We start from the raw sequence: 20,347 nt of genomic DNA, 5'->3' as shown, positions 1-20,347 counted from the left end.
GGAGGTCAAAGTGGAAGGATCTCTTCAGGCCAGGAGTTCGAGACCAGCCAGGGGCACATAGTGAGACCTCGTTGTTTATTCTTTTATTTTACAAAAAATAAAAAAAATTAGCCAGGTGTAGTGGTACCCAGGAGTTTGAGGCTGCAGTGAACTACGATCGCATCACTGCAGTCCAGCCTGGGCAACAAACACAGCAAGACCCTACCTCAAAAAACGGAAAAAAAAAAATATATATATATATATATTGGCCATTCTTAATCTTGAATAGCTTCCCTCTCAATGGCATCCCTCACTTTCAGAACCAGTCATTTATTTGTATGAGCAAGCAAAGCAAAACAGCCTACCTAGAAAGTGCTTTTCTTCAAAGGCCCCAGATATCCCCTATAAGGCTTCTACAAATGGCAGAGGAGGGAACTGAGCCTCTAGCTTCTAGCCCTCAGATTTTCTGAAAACACTGACACATTTTCTTTTTCTTTCTTTTTTTTTTTTTTTTTGAGATGGAGTTTCGCTGTTGTTACCCAGGCTGGAGTGCAATGGCATGATCTCAGCTCACCGCAACCTCCGCCTCCTGGGTTCAAGCAATTCTCCTGCCTCACTCTCCCGAGTAGCTGGGATTACAGGCACGCGCCACCATGCCCAGCTAATTTTTGTATTTTTAGTAGAGATGGGGGTTTCACCTCGTTGACCAGGATGGTCTCGATCTCTTGACCTCGTGATCCATCTGCCTCGGCCTCCCAAAGTGCTGGGATTATAGGCGTGAGCCACCGCGCCCAGCCAACACTGACACATTTTCAATTCAGGCTTAAGAGGTTTGCTGGAGTCTTTAGTACCTTCAGTAAAAGAGCTCCTTTCTAATGCAAAATGGTACCTTCCAGACATGTAAAATTACTTCCCCTTTAATATAATAGATATTTTGCAGCAAGGTGTTTGACCTTCTAGAATATTAGAAAAATCTATTTTAATGGACTAGGCGCAGTGGCTCACGCCTGTAATCCCAGCATTTTGGGAGCCCGAGGCGGGCGGATCACAAAGTCAAGAGTTCGAGACCACCCTGGCCAATATGGTGAAACTAAGTCTCTATTAAAAACACACACAAAAAAAAATTAGCTGGGCATTGTGGCGCATACCTGTAATGCCAGCTACTCAGGAGGCTGAGGCAGGAGAATTGCTTGAACCCAGGAGGCAGAGGTTGCAGTGAGCCGAGATCACACCACTGCACTCCAGCCTGGGCGACAGAGCAAGGCTCCGCCTCAAAAAAAAAAAAAAAATCTATTTTAAAATTTTCTGTTCTCCAATTCACCGAAAAATAAGACTACGGATGTGATGAGGGGTAGAGGGCAAGCAATGCAAATGAAGAGGAAGAGACTGCTTGGTAGAACGGGGGTGCACTGTTCCCAGGCCCTGCACGTGAGACACCTGGCTGGAAAGGCACCTCATCTTCTGAGAGGGCCCCTCGGGCGCCCCCAGAAGGACGAAGGAGAACGTCAGCGTTTTGCGGTGCGCCCTGGAACACAAGGGGGAGGAGGAGGCGTGCGGGGCTCCCCCTGGTGGCCATTAGTGAGAGGCGCATTGGTCGCAGCTCCCCAAGAATGTTCAACAGGAAGAAGAAATCTGCAGTTTTTGCGAGAGAAACAACATCATTAAGAGAAACGAATCCCAGACTTCTCCAAACCAGGCATTCAAGAGAGCTCCAGTCTTGAACTCTTTAGTTCAGCCTCGATCATTGAGATTCAAACCTTGAAGCGGCCACCTCACCTTCACCACCATCTACATCATTGCTGAGACATCCCGGGTCCCCAATCCCAAAAGAGTGTGGTGGCTTCCAGTGGGGGCTGCTGTACTTGCTGGAGAAGGAAGAGTTTTTCCACATGAAAATAGTTCTGAAAAAGCAGAAGCCATCCCCTACTCTCTGCCCCCCCCCCCCAAAAAAAGCAGAAGCCATCTTCCACCTTCTGCTGCCCCTAAAAAGACACATCAGCAATACTGGCCCTTTTCCAGAAGCCCAGAAAAGTACTTAATGCCAGGGCAGAAATCTTTTATTAATATTTTTATTTTTGTGGGCACATAGTAGGAATATATGTTTATGGGGTACATATTTTGGTCCAGGTATGCAATGTGAAATAAGCACATCATGAAGAATGGGGGATCCACTCCCTCAAGCATTTATCCTTAGAGTTACAAACAATCCAATTACATTCTTTAAGTTATTTTTAAATGTGCAATTAAGTTATTATTGACGATAGTCACCAGGTTGTGCTATCAGATAGTAGGTCTTATTCATTCTTTCTATGTTTTTTGTACCCATTAATCATCTCCACCTCCCTGCCAGCTCACATTACCCTTCCTAGCCTCTGGTAACTATCCTTCTACTCTCTGTGTTCATGAGTTCAATTGTTTTGACTTTTAGGTCCCACAAATAAGTGGCAACATTCAATGTTTGTCTTTTTGTGCCTGGCTTATTTTACTTAACACAATCACCTCTGGTTCATCCATGTTGCAAATGACAGGATCTCATTCTTTTTATGGCTGAATAGTATTCCATTGTGTATATATACTACATTTTCTTTCTTGCTCTTTTTTTTTTTTTTTTTTTGAGAAAGAGTGTTACTCTGTCACACAGACTGGAGTGCAGTGGTGTGATCTCAGCTCCCTGCAACCTCTGCCTCTCAGGTTCAAGCAGTTCTCCTGTCTCAGCCTCCTGAGTAGCTGGGATTACAGGCATGCACCACCAGGCCAGCTAATTTTTGTATTTTCAGTAGAGATGGGGTTTCACTGTATTGGCCAGGCTGGTCGTGAACTCCTGACCTCAAGTGATCCACTAGCCTCTGCCTCCCAAAGTACTGGGATTACCGGAGTGAGCCACCACACTCAGCCTTAACACATTTTCTTTGTCCATTCCTCTCTTCACGGACACTTAGGTTGCTTTCAGATCTTAGCTATTGTAAACAGTGCTGCAACAAATTTAGGAGTGCAGGTATCTCTTTGATACTGATTTCCTTTCGTTTGGGTGTGTACTCAGCAGTCTGATACTGATTTCATTTCGTTTGGGTGTGTACTCAGCAGTGGGATTGCTGGATCGTATGGTAGCTCAATTTTTTCTTTTTTTTTTTTAGGAACCTCCAAACCATTCTCCATAGTGGTTGTACTAATTTACATTCCCGCCCCAGTGTACAAGGGTTCCCTTTTCTCCACATCCTCACCAGCATTTGTTACTGCCTGTCTTTTGGATATAAGCCATTTTAACTGGGGTGAAATGGTATCTCATTGTAGTTTTGATTTGCCATTCTCTAATGATCAGTGATGCTGAGCACATTTTCCTATGCCTGTTTGCTATTTGTGTGTCTTCTTTTGAGAAACGTCTATTCAAGTCTTTTGCAGGGCAGAAATGTTTTGAGTTCTTAAAAGATAAACGGAGGTTCTCAAGATTTCGAATCTCAGATCCCAGCTAAAATGATATAGCTGAGGCTGAGCTAACCATGTGATGAACCAGTTCTCTGCAATACAAACTGAGGGTGTGGAACAAACCTAAGGCATATTTAAGACCATTTTCTCCTCTGGGAAGGAGCCATAGAAGCAGGACCTGCAGCAGAGCAGGCCCCTCCTGCTGTCCATTAGTTATGACCTAGATTCTCCTATGAAGATGCGGAAGACAACTTGTCAATATTTTAGGATTAAAGGACCACTCCAAAAATTCTATGCTGGCATCCTTGTAGTGAGCTAATTCTTTTGTTCAAAATATTTTCATAGGGCTGAGCTTGGTGACTCACACCTGTAATCCCAGTACTTTGGGAGACCAAAGTGGGAGGATCACTTGAGCCCAGAAGTTCGAAACCAGTCTGGGCAACATGGCGAAATCCCATCTCTACAAAAAATACACAAAATTAGCCAGGCATGGTGGTACGCACCTGTAATCCTAGACACTCAGCAGGCTGAGGTGGAAAGATCACCTGAGCCCGGCAGGTCGAGGTTACAGTGAGCCATGATCATGCCACTGCACTCCAGCCTGGGTGACAAGAGTGAGACCCTGTCTCAAAAATAAAAAACAAAAAGACCACAATATATTTGTACGGTAGTGTCGGGGAAAGCTAGGAGGGCAATGCTTGACCAGTCAAATATCTGTAAAGTGATTTATAGTGGATGAAAATATAAATGACTATCAAGTTTGAAATGCGGAGAGGACTTCCTACACATAAAACAGTGGAGGGAATCATAGCAGGAAAGCCTTATAGTACAATACTTTCTTTCTTTTTTTTTTTTTTGAGACAGAGTTTCGCTCTTGTTACCCAGGCTGGAATGCAATGGCGCGATCTCGGCTCACCGCAACCTCCGCCTCCTGGGTTCAGGCAATCCTCCTGCCTCAGCTTCCTGAGTAGCTGGGATTACAGGCACACGCCACCATGCCCAGCTAATTTTTTGTATTTTTAGTAGAGACAGAGTTTCACCATGTTAACCAAGATGGTCTCGATCTCTTGACCTCATGATCCACCCGCCTCGGCCTCCCAAAGTGCTGGGATTACAGGCGTGAGCCACCGCGCCCGGCAAGTACAATACTTTCAAATGCTCTACTTCCATATGCAATATATATCAGCTAAATTAAAAGTCAAAAGAAAAGAAAATGTGTTTTAAAACCAGTCAAACATCCTTTCTATGCAAGGAACACTTTAAAAGGAACTTTATAAATCAACAAGGAAAATTAGTAAGACTCTGCTGGGCAAAGACAGGCAAAGCCCCTGAACTGAACAGACAAGTTTTATAAGACCAGGAGCAAGAGGTGACATACTTTGGGGATTACCTTCCACTTTCCTGGCAATCAAATAAATATGTATTCGGTCAACAATGAGGAACTACAGTATATCTCCACTGCAAATATTACTTAACAAGCAAATATCTTTTTGAATGAAATCTCCCACCAGTGAAAAGGAGACCGCAAATGGCATTTTCACATACTGCTGGTGAGGGGCAAACAACACAAGTCTTTTGGGAAGCAATTTAGTGAAATACAGCCCAAGCCTCTAACATACTCATCATACCCTTTGATCTGATAGTTCCACTCCTGAAAATCCAGCTTAAGAACACGGTCTAAAATAGAGAGAATGCTTTTTATGCAAAGAAGCTGTTGTTCCCTGCAGCCTTGTTCAAAATGGTAAAGGACTGGAAACTGCGTAAACACACCTAATTAGTTGCTGGATACATAACTTTATGGTTTATAAACATGGCAAAGAATGCAGACATTAAAAGTGTCTTTTTCTACTTTTAAAAATTACATATGTAATAGAGAAATACATTTCCATCATTTAAAAAAAAAAATTCAAATACAGCAAACAGTGTAAAAGGCAAAATCTTCCCTCCCCATCCCTGCCCTTGACGACTTTTCTTTCCCACCCCGATTCTAATCAGTCCCCTTCCCAGTGTGAGACACTATCTGGAGGTGGATGTGTTTCTCTCTAGACAGTTTTCTAGCCATTTATTTACACGTATATGCACACCTGCATGGTTAAGTTTTGTTTTCTTCTACTAAAATGGGATCACACCACCTGCATTACTGTGTGCTTCATTTAGTATTTCTAGGCAATCTTTTAAGGTCAGTACACATAGATTTACCTCATTCATTTTCAACCATTCCACAGAATTCCACAAGATGGATATGATTTACTTAAGCACTCACCATCTAATAAATATTGTTTCCTAATTTGTCACCATCACAAATAATGCTGCTGCTCTAAGAAAGACTCTTATACATGTGAATAAACATTCATAAGGTTTATAAAAACTGGCCAGGCATGGTGGCTCCCACATGAAATCCAAACATTTTGGGAGGCCAAGGCAGGTGGGTTACTTGAGCTCAGGACTTTGACACCAGCCCAGGCAACAGAGGGAGACCCTATCTCTACAAAAGTTAAAAAGAAAACTAGCTAGGCATGGTGGCACGCACCTGCAGTCCCAGCTACTTGGGAGGCTGAGTTGAGAGACTCCCTTGAACTCAGGAATTCGAGCTTGCAGTGAGCCATGACTGCATGCTGCATTCCAGCCTTGGCAACAGAGTAAGACCCTGTCTCAAAATAAAAAGGCAAGGGGTGTGGGGAATCTTTACATCCTAATAGTAACTAAGTTTCAACTACATAAAATATACACAGCAGAAAAGGACAGAAAACAAAACCAAAAAAAGTCCCCAAGATATTAACAGTAGTTGTTTCTCGGTAGTGGGATTATGATTTTTTTTCCTTAGTTTCTCTATGTTTTCCTGTATTTTCCAAATTCTCTCTAATGAACAAGTATTGCTTTATAATTGGAAGAGAGTAAAATTAATTTTTAAATAATAAGAATAATTATTATTCTATTATTTACGTGATGGGAGAGGGTATATTAGAAGGCTATTGAAAGAAGTACAGCAAATATCAGTTTATCTAGAATGCAGCTGTCAGAATTGGATGATGAATGAAGTAACTGAACTCGCAACAGCACTAATACACTTAACGAGGGATCGTGAGTAGGAGATAACCAGTTCCCGAGTGTGAAAGAATGGTGGTTACAACTAAAACAGCATGTTAGTAGACATGCTAAATCAGCTAGCAAATCCTAGAGAAGTGACAACATGCGTTCATGCAAAAACTTGCAGTGTTCACAGCAGCATTATTCATGTTAGCCAGAGTGGAAACTTCCCAGACATGGATGAACAAAATGTGTGTACTCACATATGGAATATCATTCAGCCATAAAAAGGAATGAAGGATGAACCTAAAGAATGCTACGGCATGTAAAAATAGCTAACGAAAGGCTACATATTGTATGATTCCATTTATATGAAGTGATTAGAATAAGTCAATCCATAGAGACTGAAAGCAGATTAGTGGCTGCGTACAGCCAGGAGGATCGAGAAGAAATGGGAAATGACAGTTTAGAGTGGGAAGTTTCTTTGGGGAATGATTAAAAAAAAGCTCTGAAATTAAATAGTGGTGATGGTTGCACAACTCTCTTAATAAACCAAAAGCCACAGAACTGTACCCTTGAAAAGGGTGAATTTTGTGGCATATGAATTACATCTGAATAACTCTGTTATTAAAAATAGCTGGTAACAATGAATTTAGTTTGTGGACATGCTAACTTAGTTGATAAAAAGTTTAGCTTGTAGTCTGCTATATATAAAAGGCTACAGAAAATTATTTTCAGTGACAAATTAACCAGGTGTAAACTTTCTTTCCTCCTATCCTGGTGATATCAAAGGAGAAACAATTAAAGAACATATCAATAATTTCCTCACTGGAAGTTAATCAAAACTGAGAAAGAGCAAAGGCAAAACTAAACTAAGACAACATAATCTAACTTGGATAAATGTCTTTTTTGATGAGAAGGACAGATTAAAAACTAAGATTACCAGGTGTAGTGGCTCATGTCTATAATCATAGCACTTTGAGAGGCTGAAGTGGGAGGATCACTTGAGCCTAGGAGTTCAAGAGCAGCCTGAGCAACATAGTGAGACCTCATCACTACAAAAAATTAAAACAAACAAAAACAAAACAAAACAAAAAAATAGTAGGGCATGGTGGCCTGCACCTGTGATCCCAGCTACTCGGAAGGTTGAGGTGGGAGAATCCAAGCCCAGGAGGTTGAGGCGGGAGAATCCAAGCCCAGGAGGTTGAGGCGGGAGAATCCAAGCCCAGGAGGTTGAGGCGGGAGAATCCAAGCCCAGGAGGTTGAAGCTGCGGTGAGCTGTGATTGTGCCACTGCACTCCAGCCTGGGTGACAGAATGAGACCCTAACTCGAAATAATAATAATAATAATAATTAAGATAATGGAGGCAGGCTCGGTGGCTTGAGTCTGTAATCCCAGCTACTCGGGAGGCTGAGGTGGAAGTGTTGCTTGAGCCCAGGAGTTCAAGATGATAGTGAGCCCTGACTGTGTCACTGAACCCCAACCTGGGCATTACAGAGAGACCCCCATCTCTGAAAGAGGAAAAGAAAAGAAAATAATTAAAAATTAAGATTATGGGTGAAATTTAGAAGCAATGAAGTATTTAACTACAGATGTTCCTGGGTGATGCACACATAACTTACGCAAATTCGGCCTCATGTGAACTGCTACACATAAGGCATGTAATCAAATTTGGCAAGTGGGAAACTCCGCATGGAAATGCAAAGTGAAGCACCCCAAGGCAGGTGGTTGAATGCCAAGAAGCAAAATCATGAAGTGCCCGTGGCTGCCAGCAGATGAAGACTTCAGTTGCGGGGCCAGCTCTCATCCCTCAGTGCTACTTCAGCATTATTTATGTTATCCTCTCCCCGCTCTCCTTTATGGAGCTCTGACGTTGATGAAGAAAGGACCAAGCAACAGTCAAGAGTGCAGAACCAATTCATAAGCCATGAACACTTTTTACATTTAAAGCAAAACTTTGCAGCCTCAAGGAAATCTGACCAAATCCTACCTTCCACTGCACTTGGACTTGATTTAACTACTTCCATAATGAAAATATTTTTGGAGAGCACTGATAAAAAGTGACACCAAGAGGTCCTGCCACATTCAAATCCACAAAGATCAAAAGAAGCCTGTCTCAAGTGCCATTTTGAAATGGGAAAGTCGATACCTGAAAAAGAATAAAACTAAAGACATTGGCACGAGTTTTAAAACTACGACACTTGTCTTGTCTTGCTGCACTTTAGGTCTTCAAGCAGACTTTCTAGACTTTACTGAATCATTACTCTAAGCAGCACACCGTCTTTAGTTTTATTCTTTTTCAGGTATTGACTTTCCCATTTCAAAATGGCACTTGAGCCAGGCTTCCTTTACTGCCGGGATAATGAAGGACCTACTGGCAAAGAGCACTCCTGCCACTCATGCCCATTTTCCCCTTCTTCCTTAATTACAGACCCCTGATTTTATTCAGGGTATCCTAGCTAAAAGACTACCTTTCCCAGCCTTCCCTAAGATAGTTATGACCCTACAACTATGTTCTGGCCAATGTGAACAGCCATTGGGTAGAATTTCTGGTAGGATTTAAAACCCTTTAGAGGGACATGGCCATTTGCCATTTTTTTCCTTTATATTCTCCTTTTCAGAGCCTGGAACTTGGATGTGATGGCTGCAGTGACAGCATCTATGTTGTTATTTTGAGGATGATAGCCTTGTACTAAGTTGCGCTAAGGATGACAGGGCCCATAAAGACAAAGAGCTTCAGTTCCTGATAACATCAGAAGAAGCCCTCAAAATAGGCCTGAACTGCCTACCTCTGGCTTTTTTTTAAGTTGGAGTCTTACTTACTCTGTTGCCCAGGCTAGAGTGCAGTGGTGCAATCATGGCTCACTGCAGGCTCGATCTCCCAGGCTCAAGCAATCCTCCTGCCTCAGCCTCCTAAGTAGCTGGTACTATAGGTATGCAATGTTATGCCTGGCTAATTTTTTAAAATTATTTTTGCAGGGGTGGGGTCTTGCTATGTTGCCTAGGCTGATCCTAAACTCCTGGGCTCAAGTGATTCTCCCACTTCAGCCTCCCAAAGTGCTGGGATCACACATGTTAGCCACTGTATCTGAGAGAATAAACCCTTATAACATGTGAGAGAATGTAATGTGAGAGATTAAACCCTTATGAACATGAATTTACAGTAGTTAGACTCCCTTTACCAGCAGCCAAATACAGTCCCTAACCTCTACAGACCTTGACCTCATTGGCAGAAGCTCCAGAAGCCACGCAGAGATACTCAGGGAGATGGGGTGACTCTGGGAAAGGAAGCAACTCATGGCACGTCCTCCCAAACTCCTCATCAGATTTTCCAGAATAATCCCAGAGGAGGTTAGAGAACATGCAATCAGATGATCAGAAGCCTGACTTATCAAAGTCTGGCAGAAAGAATAAGCCTGTGAAAGCAGGTGCCAGAGTGACCAGGTTAGGGACCCTGCCTGGCCTCCTCTATTGTAGCTGACCAGGAGAGGGACCCCTTTTTGTACCTCTTCCAGGTTGCAGAACTCCTGATGCAGGGCTGCCTTCAGGCCAGTGCATTCTCTCCCACATCTCAACGCTACCAGGCACTTCTTGGTTAAGTGTGGGACCTAATCAGAGGACACAGGTTCTCAGTGGAGAAGTCTTCAGAAACTTCACGTTCCTGCTCTGCCTGAACAGGCAGCAAAGCTTTGTAACTCCAGCCTAACAGGGCAACACCCACATACAGAACGCCCCCTCCCCCAAGCTCCCTGTGAGCAGCACTAGGTCATCTCTGTGGTTCCGCGAATCTACTTCTCAGTAGGAACGTACTTCTCATAGTACCCTGGGAAAACAGGGTGCTTTAGGAGGGTTTCTCCAGTGCTCTTTAGCTGCTTGCATGTTATACATTCTTAGGCGGGACACTCAACCTCTCTAAGCCTCAGTGTCCTCATTTGAAGAGTGGATAAAATAGCAGTACCCACTTCAAAGGGCAGTTGGATTAAATGAGTTAGCCCCTACAAAGTAATTAGGACAGTACCTGGCACATCATAAGTACTCGATATATGTCAGCTGTTAACATCATTGAGGTTTTTAAAAATTCCTTTTCAAAGACACCATCTTAAAATTTCTCCATTTTTTTTCATGATCAAAGCCACCACCATTTCTCTATTCTTCACATTTCCTGGACAGCAGACACTCTTACACTTCTAAAGAGCATCACTGGCCAGGTGCAGTGGCTCACATCTGTATTCCTAGCACTTTGGGAAGTCAAGGTAGGCAGACCACTTGAGGCCAGGAGTTCAAGACCAGCCTGGCCAATAAGGTGAAACCCCATCTCTACTAAAAATACAAAAATTAGCTGGGTGTGGTGGCATGCACCTGTAATCCTAGCTACTTAGGATGCTGAGGCAGTAGAATTGCTTAAACCCAGGAGGCAGAGGTTGCAGTGAGCGAGATTACACCACTGCACTCCAGCCTGGGTGACAGAGCAACACTCTGCCTCAAAAAAAAAAAAAAAAAAAAGCATCACCTTCTATGCATAATCTTTACACTCCAGTACTTTTTACCCAAAGCCAGAGAAATACTCCCTTTAAGAATCACCAGTTTTCAGTTCTTTCTATATTCCTGCTTCAAGTCACACGGAGATTGCCATGTCATAACCACACCTCCTGAGATTGCCAGTTGAAATGGAGAAGCAGCTAACAGGTAGGCCTTTAACTTTACAATCAGTGGCCATACGCTACCCTAATTCCATGCTAGCTGATCTCCCGAGGCTTGCCTGGTATCAGAACAAAACAGTTACCAATGATTGGCTTTAAAATGGATTGAGGTTTGGGAAAAATATACAAAGTAAAATAGAGTGTGAGTGGATTTTTAAATTGAATATACCTTACAAAATAGCTCCAATAACATCTTTTGCCAAGCTCGTTGATAAGGGTCATATGGAAACAGCTTCCTTCCTGGATAAGCGTCATCCAGGTACTCACAAGCGATAACAGAGTCATAGATCAGTTGACATTGGCTGGTCTCCAGGACAGGAATTTGGCCAAAAGGGTGCTTTGTGTAGTACCATTCAGGCTTGTTTTTCAGGTTAATGTTGACCACTTCGTGTCTTAAAAAGCAAAAAGAAAACAAGACAGAACAAAAATGAGAGGCATCTGTAGGCAGGCACTCTTCCTGAAAGCAGAAGGATTAAGTTTAAAAGTTAAAATTTGCAATTAAGATTTTTAAAGTTTAAGGTTTGTATAAAATACATAACATCATCCTCTTCCTTCCTGCCAGTAAGATGTGTTGGATGTTTTCTATGCCTGGTCTCAGTTGTTCTACATAATTCCCCAAGAAGTAGGCTCACCTCATAGAAAAGAAGGCTCAAGGAGGTTGAATCTCACACCCAATACCACCCACTAAGAAGTAGCAGAACCAGCCAGGCACTGTGGCTCATGCCTATGATCCCAACACTTTGGGAAGCTGAGGCAGGCGGTTTACCTGAGGTCAGGAGTTCAAAATCAGCTTGGCCAACATGGTGAAACCCCGTCTCTACTAAAAAATACAAAAAAATTAGCTGGGCATGGTGGCGGGTGCCTGTAATCCCAGCTACTGTAGAGACTCAGGCAGAAGAATCACTTGAACCTGGGATGTGGATGTTGCAGTGAGCTGAGATCATGCCACTGCACTCCAGCCTGGGCAAGAGAGGCGCCATCTCAAAAGGAGAAAGAAGAAAGAAGGAGGAGGAGGAGGAGGGGGGGAGGGGGAGGGGGAGGAGGAGGAAGAGGAGGAGGAAGAGGAGGAGGAGGAGGGGGAGGGGGAGAAGGAGGAGGGGGGAGGGGGAGGAAGAGGAGGGGGGAGGGGGAGGAGGAGGATGAGAGGGAGTGAGAGAGGGAGGAGGAGGGGGAGGAGGAGGGGGAGCGGGGAGGAGGAGGGGGAGCGGGGAGGAGGAGGGGGAGGGGGAGAAGGAAGAGGAGGAGGAGGAGGAGGAATCACTGTCATCAAGTAGTAGAGCCAAAGTCAGAGCAAGACAGACAGACTCAGAGCTCATGCACTTAACAATGGCATGAGAGACTTTAGCACATTTTATAGCTTGAAAACATAGAATATGGCAAATATTAACAATTAAGAGCATGAGTTCTGACATCAGACTGGGCAGTCTAGTTTGGAACTTTAACCAAATTCCTAACCTCTCTGTGTTCAGTGTTCTTAGTTATAAAATGGGGCTAATAATTACACCCATTGGTGTACTGCTGTGATGATCAAGTAGGTGAATGTGTATGAAGTGTTGAGGACAGTGCCTAGCACATAAGCATGCAATAACTTTTTAATTCTTCTTCTAATTATTAGATGTTCAAATAATACCATTATTATTTAGATGTTCACATAATAATATCATTATTATTTAGGTAACTATAAAGTTACCAGAAGCATGAACATATGTTTAAAAAGACAAAAGGAGCTGGGTGTGGTGGCTCACGCCTGTTATCCCAGCACTTTGGGAGGCGCTGAGGCGGGCGGATCATTTGAAGTCAGGAGTTCAAGACCAGTCTGGTCAACATGGTGAAACCCTGTCTCTACTAAAAATACAAAAAAAATAAATAAATGAGCCGGGCATGGTGGCACCCGCCTGTAATCCCAGCTACTGGGGAGGGTGAGGCACAAGAATCACTTCAACCCGGGAGGTAGAGGTTGCAGTGAGCCAAGATCACACCACTGCACTCTAGCCTTGGTGACAGAGTGAGACTGTCTCAAAAAAGAAAAAAGAAGATGAAAGGAAACAAATGGGAACATTTGTTGCTTAGTCTAGGAGATTGTCTTAAAATCTAGAGCAGAGGCTGGACACAGTGACTCACACCTATAATCTCAGCACTTTGAGAGGCCAAGGTGGGAGGACTGCTTGAGCCCAAGAGCAATTGCTTGATCCCAGCGTAGGCCAAGGCCACATAGCAAGACCTAAAAAACCTAAAGCAGTAGGTCTCAACCAGAAGTGATTTTTGCCCTCCTTCCCCAAGGACATATCACAAAGTCTGGAGACATTGTTTTGTTGTCACAACTAGAGGTGGGGATAGGGAAGGGCGCCTCTACTGTCCTTGAATGGGTAGAGATCAAGGAGACTGCTAAATAACCAGTGATGCAAAGGGCAGCTTCTATCTCACCTCTCCAACAAAGAATTATCTGGCCCAAATTGTCAGCAGTGCCAAGGTTGAGAAACCCTGCCCTAAAGAAATGCATCAGCTCCTAAGCTGATAATTTATCACCAAATGGGAAAAACATCCAGTTGTTATTTTCTTCAAAAAACAAGTAACCTTGGGTCAACATAATTTGAGCAAAAGGGAAGAATCTGGAAATATATGCCCTACATACTCAACAAGTCAGTTTACATAATTTTATTTAAAACATCTCTTTATTAGTCTTTGTATTTCTCTGACATGAGTCTGAAACTCGGAAGTCACCCCCTTGTGACGGACTCTCCAAGACAAGGGTTGGGAGCCTGGAGTGACATATTCTCAACACTCTAGCTTGGAGGCCAGCTGTATTATACAGACCACATCCCAGAAAAGCTGCTCTGCCTTCCAAATCCAGACCTGCAGGAGCTAGTCTTGCAAACTTCCTTCTGGAAGAATATGAAACAATCTCTTGATAGCAATTCCTTCTACGTAATTGTTTGGAAAGATTTGTTCGTTCATTTAACAGATATTTTTTAAGCACCCACTACGTGACAGGCTCTCTTCTAGCTCATGAATAAAAGAGACAGAGTTCCTACCCTCCCTCGAAAACTCACACGGGTGCAGGGAGCTGGGGAGGGGAGATGGAGGAACAAACAAGAAAATGTTGGATGCAGTAAGTTCAATAAAGGAAACAGAGGTACCTAAGATGTTTGAGGTGCGGTGGAGAACTACTTCCGTGGAGCAGTTCGGGGAGGCCTCAGCGGCCTTGGCTGTGCCCTTCCTAAATAAGCATTATGGGAGAAAAACAGTTCACCAACCCCTTCATTCAGTTTACTCTGTGCTGGCCTTGAAGTTTCATGCATAGGTGTGACTCACAGAAAAGGGCTCGCTAAAAAAAAGTCCACCCTTTGCTAATTATTTGTTGACACTGCCTCCGAAAAATAGGACAGGGAGCCCCTCTAAAATCTGAGCAGGGGGCCCCATATGTTAAACATTTCCGGGCTCCGTGAGGGCTGGGTTTGCTGGGGAAGAGATGGGCCTCTGGGTTCCCGCTTCTCACCTGATGCCTTTGGCTCGGAGGACGAGGCGGATCCTGTGAGAACAGGGGCAGAACCTCATGCTGTAGATGCGGATCAGGCCCTCTGGGACTGGCCCTGGGGGCTGGCTTCCTGCAGAGCAGCGGTGGAGGGTGACAGGGGAAGGAGAGGCTAGTCAGCCCGGTGGGGAAGGAGCTCACTCATTTGCCGGATCCCAGGATGGCTGTGCGAGCTCCAAGTCCCAGAGAGGGCACTGCTGCACGTGGCTTTTCTGCGGGGAGCTCTCCAAGTCCCTCCCTGCCCCGCTGGGCTGCAGGTCAAAGCCAAGCAGCTCCGCCAAAGCCAACATTCCCGGTCACGCGGCGCCCCCAGCTCGTGGACTCCAAGGAGAGGACTCACCTTTCCCCAAGGCCCTGGCCGCATTCTCAGGCAGGGTCTCCAGGCGTCTGAGCATCGCCCGGCGCTCACAGTCGCCACCCGGTGGCTGGCCACCGCTGCCGCGGGCTCCAGAATCGGCTGTGCTCTGGCGTGCCCCTCTTGTCCCAGATTCAGTTTTTGAACTACTGGGTTCTGGCGGGGCAGAGGGGAGGCGATCTGAAGCAGGAGCTAGGGTAATTTAGCCTGGGGAGACATCGCCCCAGATTTGGAAGCCAGGAAGTAGGAGCTGGCAAAAAAACAAAACAAAACAAAATAACACCTGAAAAGCTCCCCCCTTGCTTTGGACATGTGCTTAGAGATTTGGAGGACCCTCTTCCATATCAAGAATCCCTCAAGAGTGGGCATTTAAACTCCAACAGGAGTTTAAATCAAAATTGACTAGGATAACGCTTTTTCTTTCCCATTCTGAATCTCTTGCATCACTAAGACAATTAGCTGGCCACACTTCTGTAAATAAGCACAGCTTTAAAAAATAGTAAGGCTGGGCGCGGTGGCTCACGCCTGTAATCCTAGCACTTTGGGAGGCCAACGTGGGTGGATCACCTGAGGTCAGGAGTTCAAGACCAGCGTGGCCATCATGGTGAAACCCCATCTTAAAAAAAGAAAAAAAATAGTAAGGCCGAACATTCTCATGATACAGCAACTAAGAAAGAAAAAGTCATTGTTGTTGAAATATCACGTGCCCAGGAGAGTGAGTGCCTCCTAGACACCTAGACATCTTTGGTGTCTAGACACCTCACATTTTGCACCCTAGACACTTGACTTGCCTTATCCCACTCCTGGCCCTACTTGTGAGTTGTTACCCAAGCTCTGAAAAACTGGCAATGAATAAAATTAAGATACCTGGAGGCAAAGAACAATTTGTGAGCTCCCCCACTTCCCCAGCATAAATGTCTGAGAAAACTCTAGTTGCTAAGGATACACTGCCAACAGTCCAGCCATATAGGGGCCACTGGCACAGCTTTTCCATTTAAGTGAAATAATGGAGGTGGCTTTGGCACTGACGCTGATAAACCGAGATCCTGAATTTCAGCAGGTGAAAAAATAACTCCTTGAGTTTTCCAGGATTGAGCTGATGTGGAAATTGCTTGTAAATGCATTTTGTGGGATTAACAGGTCATGAAGGAAAGAAAAATATTTTATGTGTCTCACTCATACTGACTAAATTATTTCTGTAGATTACCTTGATTCCTACAACTGCTCAGTCAGGCAACTCATATTATTCCTACTTTTCAAAATAGAAAAGAGCTTCAGAAAAATAATATTATTTGCCCAAAATGACCAGCTAGAAAGGATGAAGAACTTTAAAAGTCCAAAGCCTGACTTGTCTTGGCCTTTAAAGCTGGTAACAGTGTTGGAAGGAAAGGATTTTAAGTCCAAAAAAAGATACAGCACATAATGGCTGCTCGACAAATGTTGAATCTAAATATCTTTTATTAAAATGACAGAACCTAATTATGTAGCTTATGAATAGGTGCTGTTTGGCCTTTGGAGTTCCAGTCTAACCAGAACTTCTTGGTTAATAATAATGTTAACATTTTTTGCTAGTGAATGAGAATTTTTGCAAATCTTCAGAATAGTGACTCAACTACATTTTTTTGCTGCCATTTAATGATTTCATGTGAAATAAGCTCAGATAATATGGAATGTACTGTCATTTTATAAGAATCAGGGAATGGCAAAAAATGTTTGAATAAATGTTCTCTGAAAACAAAATGCATATATGTCAGCAAGATATCTGGTGTTGGAGAAGACATGTCGGTTCCTGGCTTGCTAAGCTAACAACTTTTCATTTAGGAAGACAGAGAAAGTAATAGAGTAACTTCTACTACTTTCGAGCTAATTCTGATCAAGGACAAACTGGATGGTAAAATAGAAGCAAGAAACATAACCATGTCATGTTAGAGCTCCTGGTAGATAAAGAGATGATTTCTGGGCATACACATGTATCCCTCATATAAACAAAGCAGACTTCAAAACAGCTGACAAAAATATATCCATAGCCTAAAAAAGGATAAGAGGAATGCAAAATCTAAAAATCAAACTAAATTATTATGAATATGAATTTGGTGCTTCATGTGTAGTGACCCATTTAATTTTTAAAATAGTACCATAAGTATTCTATTTTGATTCACTTAAAAGATGAGTCAACTGAGACTAGGAAGGTTAAGCACATCTCAACTAGTAAGTGCAAAAGGGAGCATTAGGAACCCTGGAAGTTTAACTCCAGGGGCAACAATCTCAACCAGAATTTTAGTCTTTATCAGTTGCAATGAACTGAATGGTTGGCAAACATTTCTTCATATATTAAATATTTTAGATTTTTCAGGCCATCTAGTCTCAACCATTCAACTCTATACTTGTAGTATAAAAACAGCCATAGATTATAGTAAACAAATCGGTGCGGCCATTTTTATTTATGGACACACTGAATTTGAACTTCGTATATATATTTTAATAGCCTTTATTTTAAAAAGTTTCAGATTCACAGCAGAAAATAGAGATTTCCCATATACTCTGTGTCCCCACACAGCCACAGTCTCTTTCACTATCAATACCGCAATCAGAGAGGTACACTTATTACAATCAGTAAACCCATACTGACACATTATCACCCAGCATTCACAGTTAATATCAGGGCTCAGTCTTGGTAAATTTAATATAATTTTCACATATCACATTGTGACTGTTTTTTTTTTTTTCCCAACCATTTAAAAATGTAAAAATCATTCTTAGATCTTGAGCTACACAAAAACCAACAACTGGTTCGATTTAGCCCACTGGCCCTAGTTTGCCCATCCATGGTCTCTGAACAATGGCCAAACTGGGAATTCCATTTGTAAATTAAAAGGTTCCTGGATTTACCTTTCTACTTTGCCAGAAGAGGATGATTTTCCAAGTTTTGTTTCTTCATTCTTACCTTTTAAAAGAAACTAACTCTGAGAGTTGGGAAATGTGTATTAAAAGTGCATGAGGGAGACCAAGTTCTGAAGCACCAAGTTAATTTGGTAGAGTTAGAAGACTGGGATGGAAACCGTTCTCCTCTAAAGGCAAGCAATCTAGTGTCAAGGTTCTCAGAACAGGCTCTGGAGCCCAATGGACTGACTTTTTGAGACCTAGCTTTGGCACTTAGGCGGGCTATCTAACCTTTTTGACTTTCACTTTCCTCACCTGCAAAATGAGAACACCAATAATACCTACGTTATGAGCTGTTGTGAATATTGAATCAAAAAATCCAGGGCATCATTGGTACAGTAAGAGCTCAGTATATGTCAAAGTTAATGACAAACGCTAATTAGTAAGAATACACTTTTAATAGCAGAGTGCATTCCAATTTTGTTTCATAAAGGCGAAGCACACTGATTCAGTTAAGTTTAATGTCAATTGAATGGACTGAATGCTGCAGGCTATGTTTCAGTAATGTGGCTTTTACTCTTACCTCTGAACACTATACTTTCCCTAGAAAGAGTTTAATTATGACCTTTAAGCTTATCCCCACTTTCTTTTGAATACCCAGCAGGTACTTCTTTAAAATCCTCTTTGCAAACTTTCCTTCTATGTTATTTCATGTTTATACCTTTATTATGCTGACTCACTCAATCATGAAACAAATTGTAATTAGACCATAATAAACCTACTCCAAATCCATTTTCAGCCACCTGAAATATAATTGGATCTGTTCTGAAAATGTTTGGATCTTTGGTCATGAGTGATTAATGACTTAAGCCTTCTAGGAAAATAATGCCACCAAAGAAATAACTTACACTCTATTTACATGCATTTGAGAAGAGAATCTGTGGTTTGCATTTGGCAACTTTTCAAAATTTTTTGTCATGCCAGTCTCTTGATAGCAGAAACTGGAGTACATTTCTCTTAATATGTTAGAAGCCTAATTTATATGAAGGATTATATTACTGAGTGTTTATTGTTCAATGAGTTCAAAAAGTGATACAAGTTAGGAAAAAGATTCTATTCTCAAATGTGCCTATATTCAGGAGAAATTTCATACTACCAATAGGGAAATCAGGGTCAAACGAGACTTTTTAAGTATTAGATTCTGCTTCCTTATCCCTATTTCTGTTTACAACTTGGGGAATCAAAGAAAAAAAAACTTTTAAAATAAATATTTTGTACAATAACATTTAAATAAGGCAAATTGTCAAAATCCTGAAATCAGCAAAAGTAAAATAATTTGTAAAATCAAACACAACACATTGAGTTTGGAAAAAGAACATCAACTCCTGTTAAATCCCAGGAATAATGGTGTAGTCAAAAAGTTAGATATTATCCTCTTTGAGATCTGTTGGATAAAAAGAGACCGGGAACAATAGCACATGTAAATTCATCTCAAGAACGGTCTTACTAAGAGTTCAGGCTAGATTCTAATCTCTTCAACATTTATTAGCTGGGTGACCTTGGGCAAATGACAACAACTTTCCAGTGTTTTTATATGTAATTTGTAACAAATAGTGCCAGCATATTATGTGGTTTGCAAAGGCTTCCTTCAGAAACTGGATGAGAAATATTGAATGTTTAGCATGTGTCTATACCTAGGAGCGTTCAACATTAGCTATTACTATTTTCATGATTATTTGAATGTAGCAGGAAAGACTTTTCATAGTCTTCACAAAGACAGCACATTCCTGGAAACCAAATTCCCGTGCCTGCCAATGCGTTAAACACGTAGTGTAACTGAACTCATGGTGTTCCACGCAAGGCTGAGAACTGGTTACCTGGGGTGGTCTCCGCCTGCTTCCAGCCAAATCAGAAAAATAAGAACACTTTAAGTTAAAAGTATGCGGTTTAAAGACCTGTTCTTCATTCTTAGGTTGCACTTTTTTGGATGTGAAATTCTTTGATGCAACATTGGCCAAGGTTAAATGGGATTTCCCGTAGTCTTACACAAGTTAAAGTTGGCAATCCTATTGTGGGCCCTGAAATTCGTGTAAACCCCAAGAAACAGAATTGACCTCAAACCCCTCTTCCCTTCAAATACAATGCAGGCCGAACGGACCCACCCGGTGGCGGTGAGAGCTGTCCCGCGAGGGACCTCCGGGAACGCACAAGACCAGACCGGGATTGACGACGGCAGCAGCAAGCAGGCGGGGCCTATAAAGGCCCGCCCCTTGTACGTGATCCTACCCGCCAACTAGCCGCGGCGCCCGGAGCGTCAGCCAATCCCCAAAGCTTTGGAAACGTTTGCCAAGTAGAGCTGCTCAGCCAATGGGCGGCCGCGTTACAAGCTGCTAGAGATCGGGATTCGCGGGTCCCGCCGGCGCTGGTGGATGGCGAAAGAGGAAGCCCGT

At 42.8% G+C, this 20,347-nt stretch overlaps 1 protein-coding gene across 6 annotated transcripts in view; it reads right to left on the bottom strand.

Annotated features, from left to right (window-relative positions):
* The window catches only part of GSTO2 (glutathione S-transferase omega 2), a 31,466-nt gene extending 11,321 nt beyond the window's left edge, over positions 1 to 20,145 (bottom strand). For 3 of the 6 annotated variants that reach the window (XM_009010240.5, XM_002756428.7, XM_017979290.4), the window contains exons 1-5: positions 20,060 to 20,145; positions 15,003 to 15,267; positions 14,627 to 14,735; positions 11,300 to 11,522; positions 9,937 to 10,038 (exon numbers count right to left, since the gene is read on the bottom strand). In XM_009010240.5, coding sequence (XP_009008488.3) covers positions 9,937 to 10,038; positions 11,300 to 11,522; positions 14,627 to 14,735; positions 15,003 to 15,057 — 489 coding nt within the window. In that variant the 5' untranslated portion in view covers positions 15,058 to 15,267; positions 20,060 to 20,145. The remainder of the gene's footprint in view (positions 1 to 9,936; positions 10,039 to 11,299; positions 11,523 to 14,626; positions 14,736 to 15,002; positions 15,268 to 20,059) is intronic. The other 3 variants (XM_035268999.3, XM_035269001.3, XM_078346433.1) reach the window with 2 other exon arrangements.
* Between the last annotated feature and the right edge of the window lie 202 nt (positions 20,146 to 20,347).

Source organism: Callithrix jacchus, chromosome 12 (genome assembly GCF_049354715.1).
Source record: "Callithrix jacchus isolate 240 chromosome 12, calJac240_pri, whole genome shotgun sequence".
Lineage (NCBI taxonomy): Eukaryota > Metazoa > Chordata > Mammalia > Primates > Cebidae > Callithrix > Callithrix jacchus.
This window is presented reverse-complemented; position numbering and strand designations above follow the sequence as displayed.